Here is a 20,287-nt window from a genome sequence, read left to right as displayed (position 1 = left end):
TCCCGTATTGGATAAGTCAGTATTATTTTTACTTGCTTTCAGTTTTCATGCACTGTTTAGTTGGATTTAGGCACAAAAACTATGTGGTTGGGTGGTTAGGTTTAGGAAAATATCACAGCATGGGTTCAAATTTGACTCTTTCACAACGTTGGAAGCTTCGCCATTTTCTGGGTTACCAGGGCAACAGGTCCCACTACATCTAATATATGATTCATTGGCTCAAAAGAAGTGACAGTAAGGCATTAAATAAATGATCAAGGTATGCTGCTTTTACGTGCATTTGCGTCACAACCAGACTTAATCAGGAAATATTCAATTTAGTCATATAGGAGTGTAATTTTCAAGAGGAACTTGGATTTTGCCTTTTGTTATGGTGCTATAGGAACTTAAACCAGGCTTTCAGGGGACCTCCCATGATCCACTGAGCACCTCTCCTCCCCACAATTTTACTCTCCATGCATGTAAATGACATTGCAAGGCTTCTCTCTCCTGTAGTTTGTGCTTCCTCCCCTGTGTCCTGTCTCTCTCTGTACTGTCCTGCTGGTATCTCTGGTTCTGGAGCTGCATGTTTCGGATCTACAGTTACTGGCATCACCAACCTGTCTGGTGTTTATTACTCTCTTGTTTGTTGTCTGTTTCTCAGTGCTCATTCTTTCTCTCTCTGCTCTCCCCTCACCCCAACTGGTCGAAGCACACAGCAGTCATCCCTGAGCTTGGTTCTGCTTGGTTTCTTCCTGTCAAAAGGCACTTTTTCCTCCGCCAAGTGCTTGCTCATGGGGGAAATGTTGGGTTCCTCTCTAAAATATTATAAGGTCTTGGTCTTCCTATGTAAACTTCCCTGAGATGACATGCTGTGATTTGGCGCTATGTAAATAAAATGGAATTGAACTGTATCCCTGCAGTCATTTGAGCATGTGATGGGGCAAGAGATGAAGGGAAAGAGCGAAAAAACAAGATAAACTTGAAATGTTTAGTTCAAATCATGGGAGGCTTTGCCTGGGAGTCTGGAAATTCTGAGTAGAAGACCGTGAAAAATCATCAAACCGGCCATTATTTTATGGGGGAAAAAGAAAAAAGGGATGAGGAATACAGGTTCTGACTTCATAATTCAATTAATTCGGTGTCATTTACATAAGACTGTGATGGCTTTGTTCCATGAACATCAAACACTTTTTGTACTTATTGAGAACAGACGGCATGCTCAATATTACAGAAAGTTTACAAGTGTTTCAGTTGTTTATGTTTGTAGTTCCCAGATCCATTGAACCCAGCATTAATTTAATATTTAAATAAAATTAGCTCCAGAGCCCAGCACTGGGTAAACCGTTTTCATTTGTGGAATAGTTCACTCGTTTTTTTTTGTTTTGTTTTTTTATCTGTGGATTATACCCCCTTTTTGTTTATGGAGCTGGAGCCATCTCCCACTTTTATTTGAAGTACAGAGCTTATGCACCATTTTTAGACGGTCATAAATCTTTATGACCCAGATTCACAGAACATATACAAAGACGTGTTGCCAGGAGTGTCATGAGAGTGCAAGTCAAGGAAAGAGAGCTCCTCAAGAGAGAAGCTACAACTTTTGGAGATGGAGTTTTTTCATCTTATGTTGTAAGAGTTGGGGTTCCTCTGATATCTAAGTGCTAAAACAAAGTCTGAGGTTGAGAGTCTTGCGGGGTCACATGTGAGTCATTAGGGTCCCCTGAGTCAGTGTGTGGTAATCTGCCTGGGAGGGACCTGAGGACTGCACCCTAAGTGGCTACTAAGTGCTCTCGTAGACCACTTCATTCAATTCTTATGCAGACTGTTTCTCTACGAGTCAGCACATCTTCACAGACAAGCTCTTCCTCGTTAATCACTGCTGAATGCAGGCAGAAACCCACCCACATTCTTGTTTAGACCCAAGGAAACGATTCCAACTCACAACAAAGAACCTCTGGTCTTTGTTTTAACTCCCAACACCCTGGGAGCCTCAGAGTCTGAGGGGGAACAAGATCAAGTATCATATCAAGGAGCCGCACCTCTGATTCATTGTTTGACTCAAAGTGTTTTGACTGATGTTGAAACCAAAGAGGGGAAAATGGTTGTTAAAATGCATTTTGTTCCGGTACCAGCCTGCAGCCATCACCTGGTTGCTGTTGAGTGTATTTGCATTTCCCTGAATAAAATTACATCATAATGTATGTATTCTTGAATGGGCTGTTGGATCAGAACTGAAGAAATGTTTAAACATGAAACTGGGATCTAAAAAAGAATATTTCATACAAATTAGAAACATTGTGATATAATGTGAAGCACATGTAAATCAAAAATATTTTATTTTAATGTCCTCTTAAGACAGGGTAAGTTGGTGTGATCAGCAAAATGCACTGACAGTGGTGAGTGACAACATGTACTGCATCAATAAGTTGTTTATTCTGATGTAAATATCATTTTTCTCCAATACCTCACCAATGTGCTTAAGCTTTTTTGGTAGTTGAATCCATTACAGTACCCCCATGACTGATGCACCACACATCAGACCAATTTTCTCAATAATCAGCTGTTTATTTTGCAGAAAAAAATTAAAATATGACCTTGTCTTTAAAATAAGTCAAAATATACGAAGCCTAAAAAAATTACAATGAGGCAAAGTTCAGAAACGATGCAAGACTAAGACAATTATCTGTCCTAGTCAGAACTTTCCAACAGCAGTCAACTTGAAGCTTTGTATTTAATATTTTCAAACAATGCCGTTCTTACGCTGGTACAACAGAGCCACTGAAAAAATCATACCCAGCATCAACAACAGGCCAAAGGCAAAGGCAGTCACCATGAGTAAGTCTGGTAGTCTGTCCAACCACGTCATAGCGTAGATCATACATGGCGTGGAGTAAACCTCACGTCCATCCAGAACCATGCAGTTCACGGAGGTGTCGATGCAGTCACATGAATTGGGCACTACCATCGAGTTTCCCCAGTCCAAATGTCCAGCAAAGAATCCGCAGCAGAAGCTGGTCCTCTCCACCTGTCCGAACGACTCCTGAAAATCCTCCGGCTGCTCGCTCAGCGGAAGAAATTGCTCCATGCGCTCCCTCACCAGCTCCTGTGCAGCTGCAGTTCTGGATATGGCTCCTAACACTCCCACAGCCAGCAGCATGACAAACATGGTGAGCAGGCCCAGGAAGAACAGGGCCAGCGGGCAGCGGTTCTTTCGGATTGTTGCACAGTGGTCCAGGCAGCCAAAAATCATCGCCCCGACACCGATAAATAGGACGAGGTCTATGGCTGGAAGAAGGTCATCAATGATCTGGTGGTCCGCTCTGTTGATCCGGATGTTTACGAAACAGCCAAGAATAAAGACCACACCAACGTAAAATAAAAAGTTGAAGGTAGCAAGCAGGTATTTGATGACTTTGCTCACAGCCATTGTTCAACACCGCTCTCTAGTCAGAAAACAAATGTGTAAATGGAACGGATGCTACGGCTTAAATACATGAAGGCAGCTGGCAGAGTGGGTGGGAACTCATCTGATGTTTCGGGGTAGTGTTCAAGTGATGAAAGGTCACAGAGATCAATGAACTCTGGCCTGATGGGATTAAAAACTTGTTCTTCCAGTTACTTGAGCTGTCTGATAGCATTAATGCAGATGTCACAGACAGTGTAGCTATTGTTGTTTATACAGTGGGAGGGAAAACACACAAGCTTGAAACTGTTGGCCAAGCTCTTTGGAAGACAAATTACTCCACTTTTTGGCAAAATAGAGCAGATAGTAATAATACAATCCCCAGTGAAGTGGTAGCCATTCACTGTGCCCAAGCAGTGATTTATAAATGTTATAACAGCTTTTCAAAAAAGACAGTGACATTGAATAGCTCACAGGCTGCATCACTGATGGCTGTTTAAAACTTGTTTTGCCATTAAAGCCTTAATTAATGACCATCATGAGCACAAGGAACATTAAGTTTAGACCATGTTTTAATTGCTATTTCCTCACACGCTGATTTTTTTTCTGGAGATTCAATGACTCGTCCACACAGTTGGTATAAATGAAAAATGGAAATAAAGGAAGGCAAGGCAGATTATTACTGTTGTTGTGTTTTGTGCTGTGAGAGGGGAAAAAAAACTGTTTATGTAGAGTGATGTGATCTGAGAAGAATCTTAACAACTTGAAACGGCTCTTTCACTGTGTCTCACTCTTTATTGGACTGATGTTATTTTCTTTGTGCCTATGAAATAAAGATTGAGACAATAAATCCATTGCAGTAATGTTAGAAGACAGTACAGGATGTGATTTCTCTCTTTCGATGCGCAATGTTTAACCTTGTACTGCTGCAGCCCGACATTCATCTGAAGACATTCAGTTCAATCGTGCTATGGATACTGTATTGCTGCTGTGCTGCAAGTGAAAATGACAAGGGGGCTCATTCATACCTGAGACAAACATGTTAACATGTCACCACATTAATGCAAAGAGATGCAGACGTCTATATGATTCAGATATGATCTCTGTGCAAACTAAGATGCCTGAAAATACACATCATGTAGCATTTTCTGGTACACTCAGCATGCAGGTGCCAATTGGCTGCTTAGTTGTGGAAAATACTGTAGAGTAAGTACAGCAATGGAGAAAAGTAAGACTTCTCTAACTGCACAACAGCACAGACAACAAGGTCAGCAATGCCTGCAACCGAATTCGTTATCCGTGTTGAGTTAATCACTGGTAGTCAAGGCTGATGTCTTTGTTTTCTTGCAGAAAACAGCTATGTGGCAGGACTCAGGAAAAGAATGTAATAACACAGAGGCCCAATGAGAAACAGAACATGAGTTTTTGCATCACAGTTTCTAAAAGTCTGTTCATACTGTTCATCCAGATTAAAGCACAACCCCGGAGGAGAACTAAAACAGGGTCAGCAGCAAAAGTCTATGTTTTAGGGAACCTAAAATGCCGGAATAGAGTGGATGCTAAGCATAAGATGTTCCACATTTTAAAATGAAGACATATTAGTGTGGATGGAGCCTTAGGGCTGGGTTATGATATGTCAGATGTAGTTCTTAATATGTGCTTTCAAACAATCTGACCATCACACATGGAATCCTGCTGAACTGTTTTGATCTCTTCTAAATATAACTCCAGCAGCAGAAATCCAAATCCATTTTTGGTGGGAATTGGAAAAGTAAAAAATAAAATCAACACCAATCACAGTTTGAAAATTAACTGCGTTTAGCCATTTGTTTTGCAACTGATGTCTAATAGCGAAGCTTAAGTTTCTGTCTGATTGACACAAGTCATCATTAAAATGTAATTTTCATTAACAAGCCCAAGGCAGAAGGGAAAAATTATAAAGTATCAACGTGATTACACAGTTTTAGGTTAGTTTTTTAGGCTGTTAAAGAGGGCAGATCTCCAAGGCCCCAAACAGAAGATCAGGGTTAAAAAGCAACTTTTGTTGGGAGGCATAATTTTCAGTGAGAAAGAAACAAGACAGAAATGTTGTGTTTTCTGTGCTGTACTGCTGCAAGACGTTTGAATGGATACAGAGGCGACCTGCAGAGGTGGAAAAGAAGCGAATAACCTTCACAGCATGTTTTATGACGATTCATTTCTGCTTTAGTACATGAAAACAAAGGTAGGACTGGATCATCAGTGCTGTGATTCTTTTGTTCCTTTGCTTTCCTTATTGCATATATGTACATATCTGTCTTTTCATCATACTCTCCAAAACTACACATTTTAAATAATGTATAACATTTTTTCTGATGTGCTTTGTTTACTGTGTTCAGTTGTATGAGCTGTTGTTATTTCGGCCTCTTATATAAGTTATTATTCATTCTCAGTGAAGCCTTTCACTGGTTAAATAAAGATTTGAATAGTTTCTCCTGAACTCAGACTAATTTATAAACTTTCTGTTTCTTGTCTCACTGTTTTAGATTTCATCTTATTTTGCACAGACAATGGTTACATATGGAAAGCCTTCTTGCATTTGAGAATGCATCCAGTGGAGCATCACAATAAAATTATTCATGATGCCTGAATTCCAAGACAGAAGATATGTGACATTAGCTAAAATTAGTTAAATACTCCACATATATCATCATCGGTTGATATTGGAATCGAAAACTGAGAGTTGCACAATATCGGCCTATCGGTTTTTGGCAAAAAAAAAAAAAAGCCAATATCGGACATCCATAATCAAAATCAAATCCTTCTACTGGTCTCATTCAAAACTACCTTGCCAAAAAATTACTCACTTGCACCACATTCTCAAAAAAGAAAACAACTAAAGAATAAGCTCTCCTTGATGCAGCTGAGAAGCCATTCATGACTCAGATCAATCATATGGCAAAAATTCAGAGACCTTACAGTTGAAGTGCGGGCACAAAATGAGACATATTGCCTGAATAAAATAATGCAGCATGGCTCAAAAACGGTCGACACAGGAGCAAGATGTCAGCAAGTCGTTGGAAGATACATTCAGCCCGGTGGTCCTCCAGCTGATGTGCAGAATCAGAAAAACATCAAGCTTGAAGAGGTTGTTAAATGTAGCTAGTAAAATATATAACACACGTTGAACCACCATTTTTCTCAGTATTGATTCTATTTTCTTGCTTGAAAAAGATCTAGTTGTTATTTATGGCATCATAGCTGCCATGCTGCACCAAAGACTTGTGATGTTTGACTTCTCTCTACCTTTAATCTCAATGGCAGTGATATTTCCGTAGAAGCGCAGGTCTTCCTATTGCAGTGACAAATGAGCCCACAGTGAGTAAAAATGTGATAGGAATTGCTTGATGTTCAGAGGGTTTAGTATTGCAAATGAAATAACAATCAACAAGCCAACGGATTGACTAAATGCTTCTTTCATGATCATTTTGCTGAATCTCATCTTCTCCTCGTCTCCTAATAGCACCACCTCTGGCGCTGTGTGCACATCTTCATGTCTATTTCAAGAAAATTACAGAGGACTCCTAATAAGATTATCGGCTTGTAAAAGGCCTCGAAGGTAAACAGGATAAATTCACAAAAACACGGGGTACAGATAACGTGTTGCAAATGCGGTAAACCTAAACAGGTAATTGTAAAGGAGAAGATCAGACCATCCGCTGACTCACTCGCACTTAACAAATAACAGACTTGAGTCCACTTTATGACCTCGACTCGTAAACATGACTGCATCTAGTAAAGTGGGAACATCTTAAATTCTTTTAAAACAGAGAAGCTTTTTCCTCTTTATGATCCCAGGCCATTAGGTGGCTCGCAAACAGACTTTCCTCTCCTCCAGAGCAGCAGGGATCAGCATTCAGCAGGTCCAGCCTCCTGCTCTGCATCATCTCTCAGTCCGAGCTGCAGCTTCCCATTATGAGAAACTGTCAGTGGAGCAAATTAAGACAATCTTCTGCAGCATCCGTGGCTCAAATGAAAACAAGGAATAAAAAAAAACAGCCTCAGGGTACTGCAAACTCTCCCATCTCTCACAGAGCTGCCTGTTGATTGACAGCCAAACACAGGCTCTATTTCTCTAATGAAGCTTTATATACTCAGATAGATTTCACCATGTAAAACATAATAATCGCACCCTAAGTAATCACCAAGCCATTAACTGTTCGAAATGGATTGATTACTGCTTTAATGAAAGAGCCGTGACGCTGCTATTTAGGGATGCAACTGATTTAGCGACATGCGGCAGGGGCAACGATTTTCTTTTCTAATATTTTTTGATTACTTTGAAAATGGAAATTAGGTGCAGGAGAAATCGAAACCCATCTGCTTGGATAGATACTTGTCCATCGGTTTGATTCGGCATGCTAGTATTAATATAATGCAGTTCATTCAAATGTATTGCAGACAAGTGATTACAGAAACACTATTAAACTCTCCCTGCTGTGATCTATTATGAACACATGATGTACATTACTAAAACATGGGGACTTGATTGCAAATATAAAGCCAAAGAACGCTATCGTAATGAATCTATCATGACTTTGAAGGGAGGATAAATCCAACTAGAGCTACACAAACCGATAAATTACCTGAATTAGAAGGAGGAGGACAATTTACAGACATGGAACTGCTCAACAATTCAAGACGAAACACCCGGAGCGTTTGATTTAATCTCTCCTGTTGTTGTGGAGCCAATGATTACCTCATTTAAAAGTAAATAGATCTGTGCAGACTCATCATCGGCGTGTCCCTTTGAGACTTTAAATGCAAAGAAAACAACCGCTCATTTAATACATCTTCATATCAATAGTCGGTGGGAGCGTGTGGAGGCCCACTTGGCGATCATGCAGGCCCTTTCTAGAAGGGAAGTACCAAGAATACGCAGCAGGCAGCACCTCGTTATCACCCACTGTGAGGTAATTGACACCCTGCTGATCTCAGCTGCCTCTGGAGAGGATCCCTCCTTCAAATCCAGCAGGCTGCATTTTTGTGACGTGTCTCTGATTCTGTTGATGTGGAAGGTTACGTTTCAAAAGTGCATATTCCATCTGTGAGTCTTACTGAGAGTTTGGTTTGTATATTTTCCTATTTAGTCAGTAAGAGCAGTTTTACTTCAGATACGCCCTTTTCTCTGATTTTCTGCACTGAAAGCACGTATTTCAGTGCTTTAGTAGAAAGAAATCTTCAGGCGATTGTTCCCCTCTCAGTGAATGAAGAAAACAAATTCAAGCCTCTTCTCATGAATGTCTACTTTTCTAACCACTTTTTTCATTGTCATAGAAAGTTATATTTTGATCATTTGCATTAAAAAATAAAAAATAAAAAATGCTGAGCCCTAACAGAACAATGTGCAAAACAGCATGGCCAACCCCAGAACACTTAATTACAAAATTCTCATCAGACTGTGAGGTGGTGCAGGGTGTTTACTGTTTGTTTTCTGCCTAGAGTTCTTGTGACTTTCCAACTTTCTCTCCTGTTCAGAAGGGAACTTGCTCACCTGTGAGTTGAACCTCAATTGGCAGACGCTGCAGGAGACGTGCTTCCTCTTGGCGGTGGGAGGGAGGCCGAGGGTGTGATGGAGGACGGCTTTCTGCACCGGGTCCATCTGGTGGATGGACAGAGGGACAGAGTGAGGCTAATTAAAACAGGGCTGAAGCTGACCTGTAAAGCAGCTTCACTCCACATTGCTCTCTGGACTGTGAAGAGAAAACGGGTTGCCAACAGGTGATTTCATGCTCACACATTAACACAGACATATCAGGAATTAATTCTCCATTTGCTTACTCAAGGCATACACCATCAGTCTTAACTGACCTTATTTTTGTGGCTGTGAGCAAATTCCCTCAAGGGAACACTTAAAGGGCACCAGTGGCTTTATTGTTTCTATTTTTAGCAACATTTGCCCAGAAGAAACTTGAAACAGCAATGAATTTAACACCTGCTAGCGACCACAGTCATAGATCATATATTACAGGCAACATCTAGTTTTAGAGTGTGGTTCAGTACATTTTCTCTCAGATGACCATGTGTATGTACAGAAACTGCAGGACATTTACAACTAAGATGAAGTAATGTGGAATAATTTTAGGCACTGAAGATGTTTAGATTATTTTCCATCACATCAGAGAGGCGTCTGATTCATTCTAAATTTATTCTGCACCAAAAATTTTATTCAGGAACAGACAATATGGGCCCCACAGCGGCCTGAGTCTGGGATTACATGCAGAGACAACCCAGCTAGAATTTACTTGCTTTAAAAACGTTTTAAGAATGTTTGGCAAAGTTATAGCAAAGTTTTTAGCAGGAATCTCTATTTTAACTTCGAGAATGTTTGTCTTTAAGGTGAGATAACAAGACATCCTAAAAATGTTTCATGGTACCATTGGTAGAACATTGTGCTCCTAACATTTTAAATGTTAGTCGTGTATTATCGTGGAATGTTGTGGAAATGTTTTCTAGAAGAATGTTCTATAATGTGTTACCTCAACAACATCCCCAAACCACCCTCAGAACAGTGTAGGCAGAATGACCCAGATTTATTAATAGGTCACATTACAGTCACATTTTCAAAAAATATTCTGCCATCTGAGACCTTGAGAACATCCTGAAAGCATTTTTTGAATGTAAGTTTCAGAACTTTGTTGTTTTGTAACAATCTGTGGCCCTAAGAACGTCTTCCAAACATCCCCTGATTGTTGCAGCTAAACCATTTCATCTCAGCTCTCTTTTAAGCTTGTGGGGCATTTTTTTTAAAAAGGTGAAGACCGTTAAAACATTCTTTGGGCATTCAATTAAAACTTTAAAATATTACTCAAACTTGTAGGTGACAAATGTTCTGGTAAAATTATGTGCAAGCTGGGAAGATGATGAGACTCCGAACTGCTGCACAATATTGCTTTGATTTGGATTTTTCTATTTACTTCACTTGGTTTAAATGATAAATAAAAACTACTTATGACATTATTTTTTGGACTGTACTACACATTAGTGAACTGCGTCGGGCTGAGAACCTGCAGGTAACATTGGACCAAACACAGTCAGCAGTGGCTGACTTTAACTGTGCAGCAGGTGAAGGTGGGCAGTCAAAACACATACAAACGCATAAACTGTTATTTACGGTAACAAGAAAAATGGAGTCAACAGATGGATTTGAAACTAAAGCAGGTTTTAAGAATGAAAAAGCAAAGCAAGTCTGACATTTGCCCAAAGTTTCCAGTTGTTGCTGACAAACATGGAAAGGAACCGGACAACAAATGTGCAAAGTAAGATATACAACAGGCTAAATTCTGGCAACTCTGGGCTGAAATAACACCTGCTTCATTTTCCCAGGTCAAAATAACCTGTCCTTCTGAGATAAAGCGCTTCTTCCTACATATATTCAGCCACATACACTGGAGAAATGTGTTTTTAACTTCTCTAGAACAGCTATATACACAGTATACCTATATAATAAACTAACAGGTTTTCTCTGCAGGACAGGAGAAAACACAAAATCAATAAGAATGTATGTTTTACTGGCATAAATGGGAAGAAATCCAGTGGGAGTAGACATGATTGAAAAAAACAGTTCCACACTGCAGTAGAAAGTAATGTGCTTTAACCAACTGACCACCTGAAAGCATCACGTGAGCTTCTGTAAGCATTACCCTGCATTAAGACCATCCCTTTAAACTTGCATTTGTAATTGTTTTTCAATAAACTCATGAACTCGTCTGCATCAGTTGGATTGATTTGGTTTGAGAGTTTCCTCCACATGCTGCCGCTCCACCTGCCTGTGCTCTCTTTGTAACGGTCGAACTGCTTCGAGAGGAATTTCTCTTGATCGAATTAACTCAATAACTTGACAAAGCAGTCTGAGGAAAAGTCCCTTCTTTAGCATATATAAATTATTCATTTTTCATCCATTTTCTTCGTAGTGGAGTGGCAGTGGAAGCAGGACGCAGCGTTTTCTAGTTCCTCAAGGGGAATCCCGAGGCGTTCCCAGGCCAGATGAGATATGTAATACCTGAACAAATACTGTGCTGACCCTGGAGTCTGCTCTGAGGTGGATAAACCATAAAAACCTCCAAAGTCAGGGGCCCAGGAGGCATCCTAATCAGATGTCCACACTACCACGGCAAAGGAGCAGCAACTCCACACCAAGCTCTGTCCAGATACAAGTAGCCATATATAAATAATGTACACTATATATCGATTGTCAAGAATGTTGACTACATTTCAGGGAGTTTATTCCCTGTACAGTAACAATAATTCTTGATATTGAGCAGTGAACATCTTTGGCCTTATATCTAATGTCAACTGTGCAATCCCAGCAATTTATGTAAAGACATTTTTAAGCTCTGTTTATTCATTTCAGACAATGGTACCTCAGGTCAGTTTAAGCAAAGCAGAGTGAGATTGAAAGTTCCTTTATTCTGAGCTCTGGGATGTGTAGGTATAAGTGATATCAAGCTGTGACCACGGAGATAATGATGGTTAGGCTGCATTCACTGTTCATTTCACAAAAGATAAAATGCCCAAAAGAAAGCAGCACAAACAAAAGAGCTTCTGCTGCACAGCGAGGGCACACATTTCCCGCTTTACAATGTGCTCGGAGTGGAAGTACAACTGCATTGCTGCTTGTCTGTTTGGTGTTGTGCTTCCCTCTGTGTGGTGACAGAGCTTTGGGGAACGAACAAACACATCTGCCTCTCTCCAAAAAAAAAAAAAAGGAAAACTCTCAATAGGCACTTCTTGGCTCTGGGAAAGTGGAAAGGTGGCAGCACTGCGTGGGAGGATTAATCCACCTTGACAATTGCTCTGCAGAAGGTAGGCACAATGATTTTATACTGTTGCTTGCTGTTGACGCTGTTTGGCTGAATGGAAGCATTACTTGGGATTTCAAAGGTATTTGTGTGCAGGGATAGAAAAAGATGTTTGAGATTTTCAGATATTCACCACTGGAATAAAAAGACTGTACTTACTAAGCAGAACCACACAGATGGCTTTTCTTTTCTTTCCACTAGAAAGATAGACTCTCTGCTGACTTCAAAAATGCATTTTCTAGGTATGGTTTGTGTTGGACTGCACTGAAAGGTATTTCTGAAATTCTGACTGTCAACTGCTTTGGCCTGTGAAAGGCAGCGAAAATCAGACAGAAGGACCAAAGCGGGAAGGTAATCATGTGCAGGTGACAACAATGACTGTGATGCTACAGCGGCTTGGCAGCAACAGTCTGGCAAAGACTGGCTGAGAACAGGTCTCTGTGTTTGGGGCTGAGTGAATGAGCAGCTGGGTCAGGCGATCTCTGAGGAGGTAAACTCACCGAGGGCAACTTAGAGCCCAGGTGATGCAAGACGCAGAATGGAAAATTCCACAACAGAACAGCTGGAGAGGGAAGGAACTGAAGAGAGGAAAGAGAGGGAAGTGCAGAGACTGGGTGCTCTTCATTATGCAAACATGTCGCCTTGCTTTCCTCACTCGTGCCTCATCTCAGCATGGATATGAGAGAAAGATGCGAGGAAGAAGAGAATGACGAAGCCGGAGCTGTCAAATGAGAAATCCTTTGCTCCTTAGTGTCACTTTGAAACGATGGCACCTCTGATGAGCTGCACAGCTGTATCACTTAATTATTCAACTCGACATCCACAAAGTTCCTGAGGTTCATTTATACGTCACACCACCTGAGAACACAAAACATAAAACACAACTGTGTGAGCCCTGTCATCTCCTTGAGGTGCTAATAAGTAATTGGAAGATCCTTGTTGAAAATCTGGTGAACACAGAAGCTGGGACTGGAAGATGCATGCAGCACACTTTAATGTACACAGGCATACAGAAATGGGGATGATATTGAAACAGACAGGGTGGGTGAAATGTTTTTTAGTAGATGTGCCACGACACCTGCTAGTGTCTTTTTGACAGGGGGTCTGTGAGGGCAGAATTATGAAGGCTCCTCTAATGTCTGGATTACGATAATTTACTGAGAATGAGGAGCTCAGCTGTACCAAAGACGACATGCTTGCTGGCCATTAACCCCAGCTTGTCTAACATTGTTAAAATGGTGGAGCATATAGCATCATAAAACTAGTTTGCATTGTTCTATCAAAGCAGAGTTGTACCACGTGTACATAGCGATGAGCCTAGAACATTTTAGGACTCTAGCGACATTATTTCTCAAGTTATGACACTTCCAACATTGCACCACAGGTTGGCACATAGAAAACAACGCAAGGATCACTGTTGGCAACGTTGATTATTTGTTGCATCCCTGCCTCCATGATGGCAAAGATTTGAAGACATGAGGAAACATAAGTTAGCGTAACAAAAAGCAGCCTTTGTTCTGACAGAAAACCCACACTCGAGACAGATTCTGACATCAGGATGACTTCTTACGCAGACTAGACAGTGGAACAATCGACCCACAAGAGGATAAAGAACAACTGGCTGTTCTGAACAGATATAAACACTTTTGATCTCTAATGTGGCTGAACAACATGTCATGAGATCGAGTGCTGTTCTTATATTCGGAGGCAGGTTCAGAGCGAGACGGGCTCAGGAAGAGTGAGACGTTGAGGTTTCGCCAGAGGCAAACGGGCTTAGAGCAGAATCAATTTCAAACATGTTGTTGAGTTAACGCAGGACTATTGTAATGAGCTGCTGGGGGGATAGTTCTGAGCAAAACACCACAGTGGAGATAAAATAATTAGTTTCAAAATGGAAAACACAAGCATGCTCCTCTGACTTTGCTCTCTAAGTCAGTCAATGGCTCAATTTTCGTTGCTGATTTCTGCCTTTAAATGGATATTCTTGTTTTTTTATAATCAAAACCCTGCAACAATAAAATGTTTCCCACAGACCAAAAAACTGAAAATGATTTGGGCTGCCACAGAAGTGAGAGAAGTCTCTAATGAATCGCTCAGAGTGCTTATGTTCACAGACAATACACAATATCCCAAAGGAGTCCCCAGTGAGCATTACAGACACTTATAATCCGCTGTGGCGATCATCAGTGAGGGCTGCCGATGTGTTCCAGCACTGCAGCAAACTCAGAGGAATATTTGTAACACGACTTTGCTACACAGTGTTTGTTGGCACAGAATATGTCATGTTGTTCTGCTGTGGTTTTGATGCAGCTGAGGAGGAAACTTAGAAAATGTCAAAACCAGGACAGATGTTCATGTCTTGAGCTGACTGATTCTTAATACACAGAAAATACACACAGTATGTCATTGAGGAAAGATATTACAAAAACACCAACTGCTCGAAGCATTAAAGCTGCACTAATAAATGCTCTATATAGGCGAGGATCAGACGGTGGTGGAATGCAACATGAGCTAAATGAATCACCTTTTAGCATCTTTGGTTTACCTGTTTTGGTTTTAAAGTTTCCAGCTTTACTGTTGTCTTTCAGTTTCGCTGCTCTAATTTGTGTAATTTCCAGCCGCAGCATCCGTTTTCAGCAAAAACAGCTCTGATAAACTCACAACACAATACCTGCCCAGCAGCAAACAGCGGTCACTCAAAGTTAATGACTTGCTGGGGAACACAGAGGAGTATTTATCAGCAGAAACACAAACTAAAAGACCCTGTCTGCCGCATGTGTAATTTGGCTACTGTTTGCCAACACATTCACCGTATCATGTTTATGAGGTGATAATACAGTACGTCTGTGTTGTGTTTACTGCGTGTCCATTGCCCCAAGGGGTGAAAAAAACAATTACGGCTCCTCAAAGATGACAATGATTATGTGAGTAACTCTGGTTAGATATCCAGCATTCGAATACTGAAAAATAGAATGTTTACTGTTTCAGGTGTCACAAACTGAGGCTTTTCTTTAGTTGAAAAATGTTTACACCTAAATTTTTGCAGTTACTCTGAGTTGCGTGACTTATGACAGCAGTAGAGAGGACAGCAGACTAATAAAGGCTTTTACAGCTTAAACAGTATTCTTAGCAGGTAGAATGACCTAACACACCCACTCAGCAGATGGAAAATTAGAATACATTATCGTCTTTTAAAGATCCCCTCCGGTGGAAATCTTTTTTTTCTTCTTCCTTGTTAGCATATGGTGTTTTTATATTGTGGAAGCCTCAAAAAAACAGATTCAGACTTCTAGAGTTTCATACATAACAAACCTGAGGAGCCAGCCCTGTCAATTTGACGAGTAGAGCTTAAAGTACCATTATTCGGTATCATATGGCTAAATTACTCCAATAGTCAGCCATGTCTTCAAAAAATAATGTTCCTTTACAATAACTGCATTATCAGCTATGTTTTGAGGAAAATGTGTTTTCTGCCAGATTATATTTGTTTCTAATGTATCATAAATGCATTTCCAAAAAACATATCGATGCCAAATTAGACGGGTCAGGATTCGCCTTGACAACTCAGAAAATGAAGGAGGAGCTTCAAACGTAGTGAAAAGGTCATGTTTTAACCCAAATCGCGCTATTTTCCTAAACCTAACCAAGTTATTTTTGAGCCTGAACTTAGCCAAGCCTCAAACAAATAGCAATCGTTGTAAAAGTGTGAACCATAGCGTGATGTTTTTCTAAATCTAACTAAAGGATGAGTGAAAACTAAACTTAAGTCTGAGAATAATGGTCCAACACGACACACAAATCCCAGTCTTCAAGGTAAAAGTCCAGTCCAGTCCTCTACTAATACCTACATATGGACTGGAAGTCTTTCCCACTACACAATTTAAAATTACATATCTTTGAAAATGTAAATGAGAACGCAGTTTCATTATGTAGAAGCATAATTTTTGGAAGACAAATTTGCAATATTAGCACTTTGCATTGTGTAATTTTACAGTGACATAGGTGAGCTGGTGTGCTTGAGCTTTTCATAGATCTGTATGCTGTGAATAAACAGTGTAAAGTTGCATAAAAGACATTTAAAGGCTGAAAAGGAGTTTTTCACTGAGAAAAACTTCTAAATATCTGACTTTGATACACTGAGATGAGTTTTTAGGGGGTTTCATCAAAGGAATGTAATACAAGGCAGGTCTGTTTGAAAGTAGTTGATACAAAGCCGGTTTCTTCAAAATATCATAAATGGCTGACTGCTATTAGACACCAGATATCTGCTGTGCACATTCAGAGATGTGAAACCTGCCGCGCTCGTCTGAAAAATAAAAGCAAATTATACCCACTTCTCCAACTAAAATGTACTTGATGAGATTCAGTGAAATGTGCAACGAGATCCGCCTGAAAACACTGAAAACTTCGCATTACATTACCGGAGCCTCTCCTCTCCTCTGCCTTTGCCCTGACACACTTTGTTGCTGAATTGGAGGAAAAGAAGGCGTTATGCAACAGTCTACCTTTGTACTGTAAATCTCGCCCAAGTTTTTGGAAAGAGAGAAGAGGATGACACATGGAGTTGGAGAGGCTTGCTGGCAGGGAAAACGCCAGAGTAGAGAGGCAGACTCTCTTCAGCCTGCTGGGAAACCGGGGCCTGAGCTATGGAAAGCCAGTTAAAAACATCTGGGCCACGAGAGAATGGGTGATCTCTTACTCGAAACACGCACTGGGCTTGAAACATGTTATTTCTCCTTCACTCTGGTGCAGATGCTGTGAAAAGAATCTGCTGCGATGAGGCCACAAGAAAAAGCATAATCCAACAAAATGCTCAGTTGAGACTTATTCGTGGAAACATCATTACTCAACGTGTATAAAGTGGTGAAAAGGGGATTCAGAATTCTGCATGTGAATTTATTCCATTCTGCTTTTCTTGGCTTCGCTGCTAATTTCTCCACATTCAGCGCTGAAAGCTGCACCACCTCCTGTGCATCTTACCATGTATCTTTTTAAGAAACCCTCCTGTCATGTAGCATTTTATTCCTCCCTGCACTGAGACATGATGTGTACAGGCCTCGTCTGCAGGGAGCAGCTGCAATGCCAGGGACATGTTATTCCCCGAGCTCCACTCCCATCAGCCACCCACCGAGCCACACACTCCGCTCGAGCCACGCCTGCCAGAAACCGAAATGTTGCTGGAGCAAATGTACCGCGACACATACATATAATCCACTTGCAAACGCGCATCAAAAACACCCACACACACCACACGCGTATCACATCCGCCCATTCTCAGGCCTGCAGCATTGCCCGCTGCACCATCTCTGACTGCAGCAGACTCAGTGTCATCTTCCAAATGACTTCCTATGTGGCTCTAATATGCAATTTTTTTCTCAGCTGGTCGAGTTCCAGCACCGAGATTTGTCAATCATCCTGATGAGCTGTCTGCCTTGAAACAGCCTCTCGCCCGAGGCTGAGGTAACCACAAAGCCACCGCAGACGATCAGAGAGCAGATGGCGAACACAGCCAATCTGCAATTAGAGAAAAAGAAATGTTTGCAGTGCTTTTGAACAGGTCTTGAAGTCGTGTAAACATCCCTAACATCTTCGAAAAAAACTATTTTAAGGGGTTTAGGATCTTGCACATAGAAGATGTGAGGCGAAGCTTATTTGTTATGTTCATGAAAAATGCGGCTTATTGCAGCTAAGAATGACTTTTCTTGGTAAGTTTTTCAAAGTGTAAGCAACTTTCAGAAGAATTTGACCATGATGTGAAATCTAAAGGCAGATTCTGAGAAACATATCAAGTTTGAGCTCTGATAATGACATAAGTAAATCTATTTCTTCTTCCCCCTGCTCTCTGACGATGGGTGTCTCCTTTCATTCGTCTGTTTGTCTTTGATTTCCACTGATGTGTTTCTGTCAGGGGAGACGTTGGCAGAGTGTCGACAGCGAGGGAGAAAAAGCAGGTCATTTGCTGGATACTATCTGACAGGCCACAGAAGGCCCGTCCATCTCAAAGTTCAGCACAACAGCCGAAGCTGACGCTCCCTCACTTGGTGCTGCCGGATAATGTGACAGGACAAGACAGTGATGAGCTGAGATGGCGGTCGAGACTGGCTGACTTTTGTGGCAGACGACTGATAAAAGGGTCAGAAACACACACAGAGTGCTGTCTGCGTTGGTTGCACAAGCATGCCATTCTTTTCCGACATGCGTGTATGTGTGACAGCAGGACAAACAAGCTGGAAATAAGCTGGATCTAAAATAGACCAACAGAGCATCATACAATCAATTATTTGACATTTTAGTTTAATTTGGCTGTCTGAACTGTTTTCACAAAGATTACAATCCCTCTGAAGCAGCAGTAAGTCACAATTTTGCTGCCCTGCAGCATCAAATGGCTACAATATACCTCTAGAGGCTTGACTGATCAATACCAATAACTTGATAATTACCTACAAGGAGGTTCTGGCACCGAAAGTAACATTACTGAAACTCTCTTTCATTTTTGGATTGGAACAAAACCAGCAGTTGTATATTCACCAATAACTCGACTTTTAATGCTAAAAATTGAGATGAATGTGGCGCCTTTAATGTCATTTATGCTCCTTACAAAAAGTCTGAAACCACAGAACACATATAGACAAGTTTGTTTTCGACCAAAAACACGCAGGTCTGTTTTTCACTGCTGAACTGACTGCCAACACTCGACAACTACTCTATTTACCTCCAAGTTATTTGAGCTGTGCTGCTGCTATGCCTTATTCCCCTCAGTGAAGCAGTAAAGCAGGTGTGTATTTTTGCCTAATCAACCTGTAAACAAAGCACAAAATGGTGGTTTACAGTAGAGCATAACTCAAACCTTTTCATTATGCATGTGAATGTATATACATAATTTATGTGGTCAAACAAATTACAGATTGTGGGCTTAGAAGATCTTGGAGGTGTAAATCTATATGCACAAAGCTCGAAGCTGCAGTTCTGGTTTTCAAACACACTCAGCTTTTGGACAGAAACTGAAACAAGTCCTCAAACTTAAAAAAGGCTTATTTTGTTCCAGACATGATGTATATGAATGTGTTTGGCTCTATTAGGTTTAAAATTGGGATTTCGCAATTGAAGATCCTCGATTAAGGTTTTCTAAAAGGTCAACATGATGATAAAAGTAACTGCTGCTGCCGTCCAACCGTCCACCCTGATGTCCTATTATCGCACCTTATTTTGAAGGGGAACACAATGTTTTTTGTGCTTTTCCACATAGAAACTAAAGGGCCTCCCAAATGATCTGAGTGCCTCAAGTTTATATTGTGGAAATCAATTTTAATTCAACTTTGTCTCTTAGAAATGATCTTTCTTCCATCAGTTTAGCCTGCTGGATGAGCATAAATACCGCATCGCTCATGAGCTTCAGTCACCGTTGCTATGGAGGCGGACAGTAAATAGGGCACAAATCAGGAGAAATCAGAAGCAAATCCAAAAATGAAGAAAATCTAAAGTACTTTTAAGCTCCATCAAGGAGCTCCTTTGAAGATGCTCCTTGGTAGGGGACGCAAAAGTTCAAAAAGAAAAATGATCCAAGGCTCTCTTCTGGCAAAAAGTTAAAAAGCCTCTTTTCAGATTGCTATTTTTAATGGCATTCAAAAAACATGGGCGATGGTTTTACATGTTAAAAAAGAGCTGGGTTACAACCCAGGAGCACAAATTGGCTTCTTCAGGTTGTGTTCAAATGTCCATCCATCCATCCATTCTCTATACACCACTTTATCCTCATTAGGGTTGCGGGCGGTGCTGGAGTCTATCCCAGCTGACTCGGGCGAAGGCAGGGGACACCCTGGACAGGTCGCCAGTCTGTCACAGGGCTGTTCAAATGTTCATACTACAATACTATATTCTATGGCAGAATACATAGTGTGTCAAATGCAGTGTGCCAAAGATACGAGGATGTCCTACTACATTCAGCTGTCATTTGAAGTGTGCAAACCTGCATGCTTTTCTAGATATTCTGACCCACAGTCCTCTGTGCATTGGAAGACCATAAACCTGCTCGTGCCTTACTTTGCAATACAGACTGCAACGGAAA

General features: G+C 40.9%; 1 protein-coding gene across 2 annotated transcripts in view; it reads right to left on the bottom strand.

Annotated features, from left to right (window-relative positions):
- The window catches only part of znf385d (zinc finger protein 385D), a 91,672-nt gene that overhangs the window by 36,290 nt on the left and 35,095 nt on the right, over window positions 1–20,287 (bottom strand). For both annotated transcript variants that reach the window (XM_022193637.2, XM_022193638.2), the window contains one exon: window positions 8,916–9,023. In XM_022193637.2, the coding sequence (XP_022049329.1) occupies window positions 8,916–9,023 (108 nt within the window). The remainder of the gene's footprint in view (window positions 1–8,915; window positions 9,024–20,287) is intronic.

This window comes from Acanthochromis polyacanthus, chromosome 12 (genome assembly GCF_021347895.1).
Source record: "Acanthochromis polyacanthus isolate Apoly-LR-REF ecotype Palm Island chromosome 12, KAUST_Apoly_ChrSc, whole genome shotgun sequence".
NCBI lineage: Eukaryota > Metazoa > Chordata > Actinopteri > Pomacentridae > Acanthochromis > Acanthochromis polyacanthus.
The sequence above is the reverse complement of the archived record's forward strand: the minus strand, read 5'-3'. Positions and strand labels throughout refer to the sequence as shown.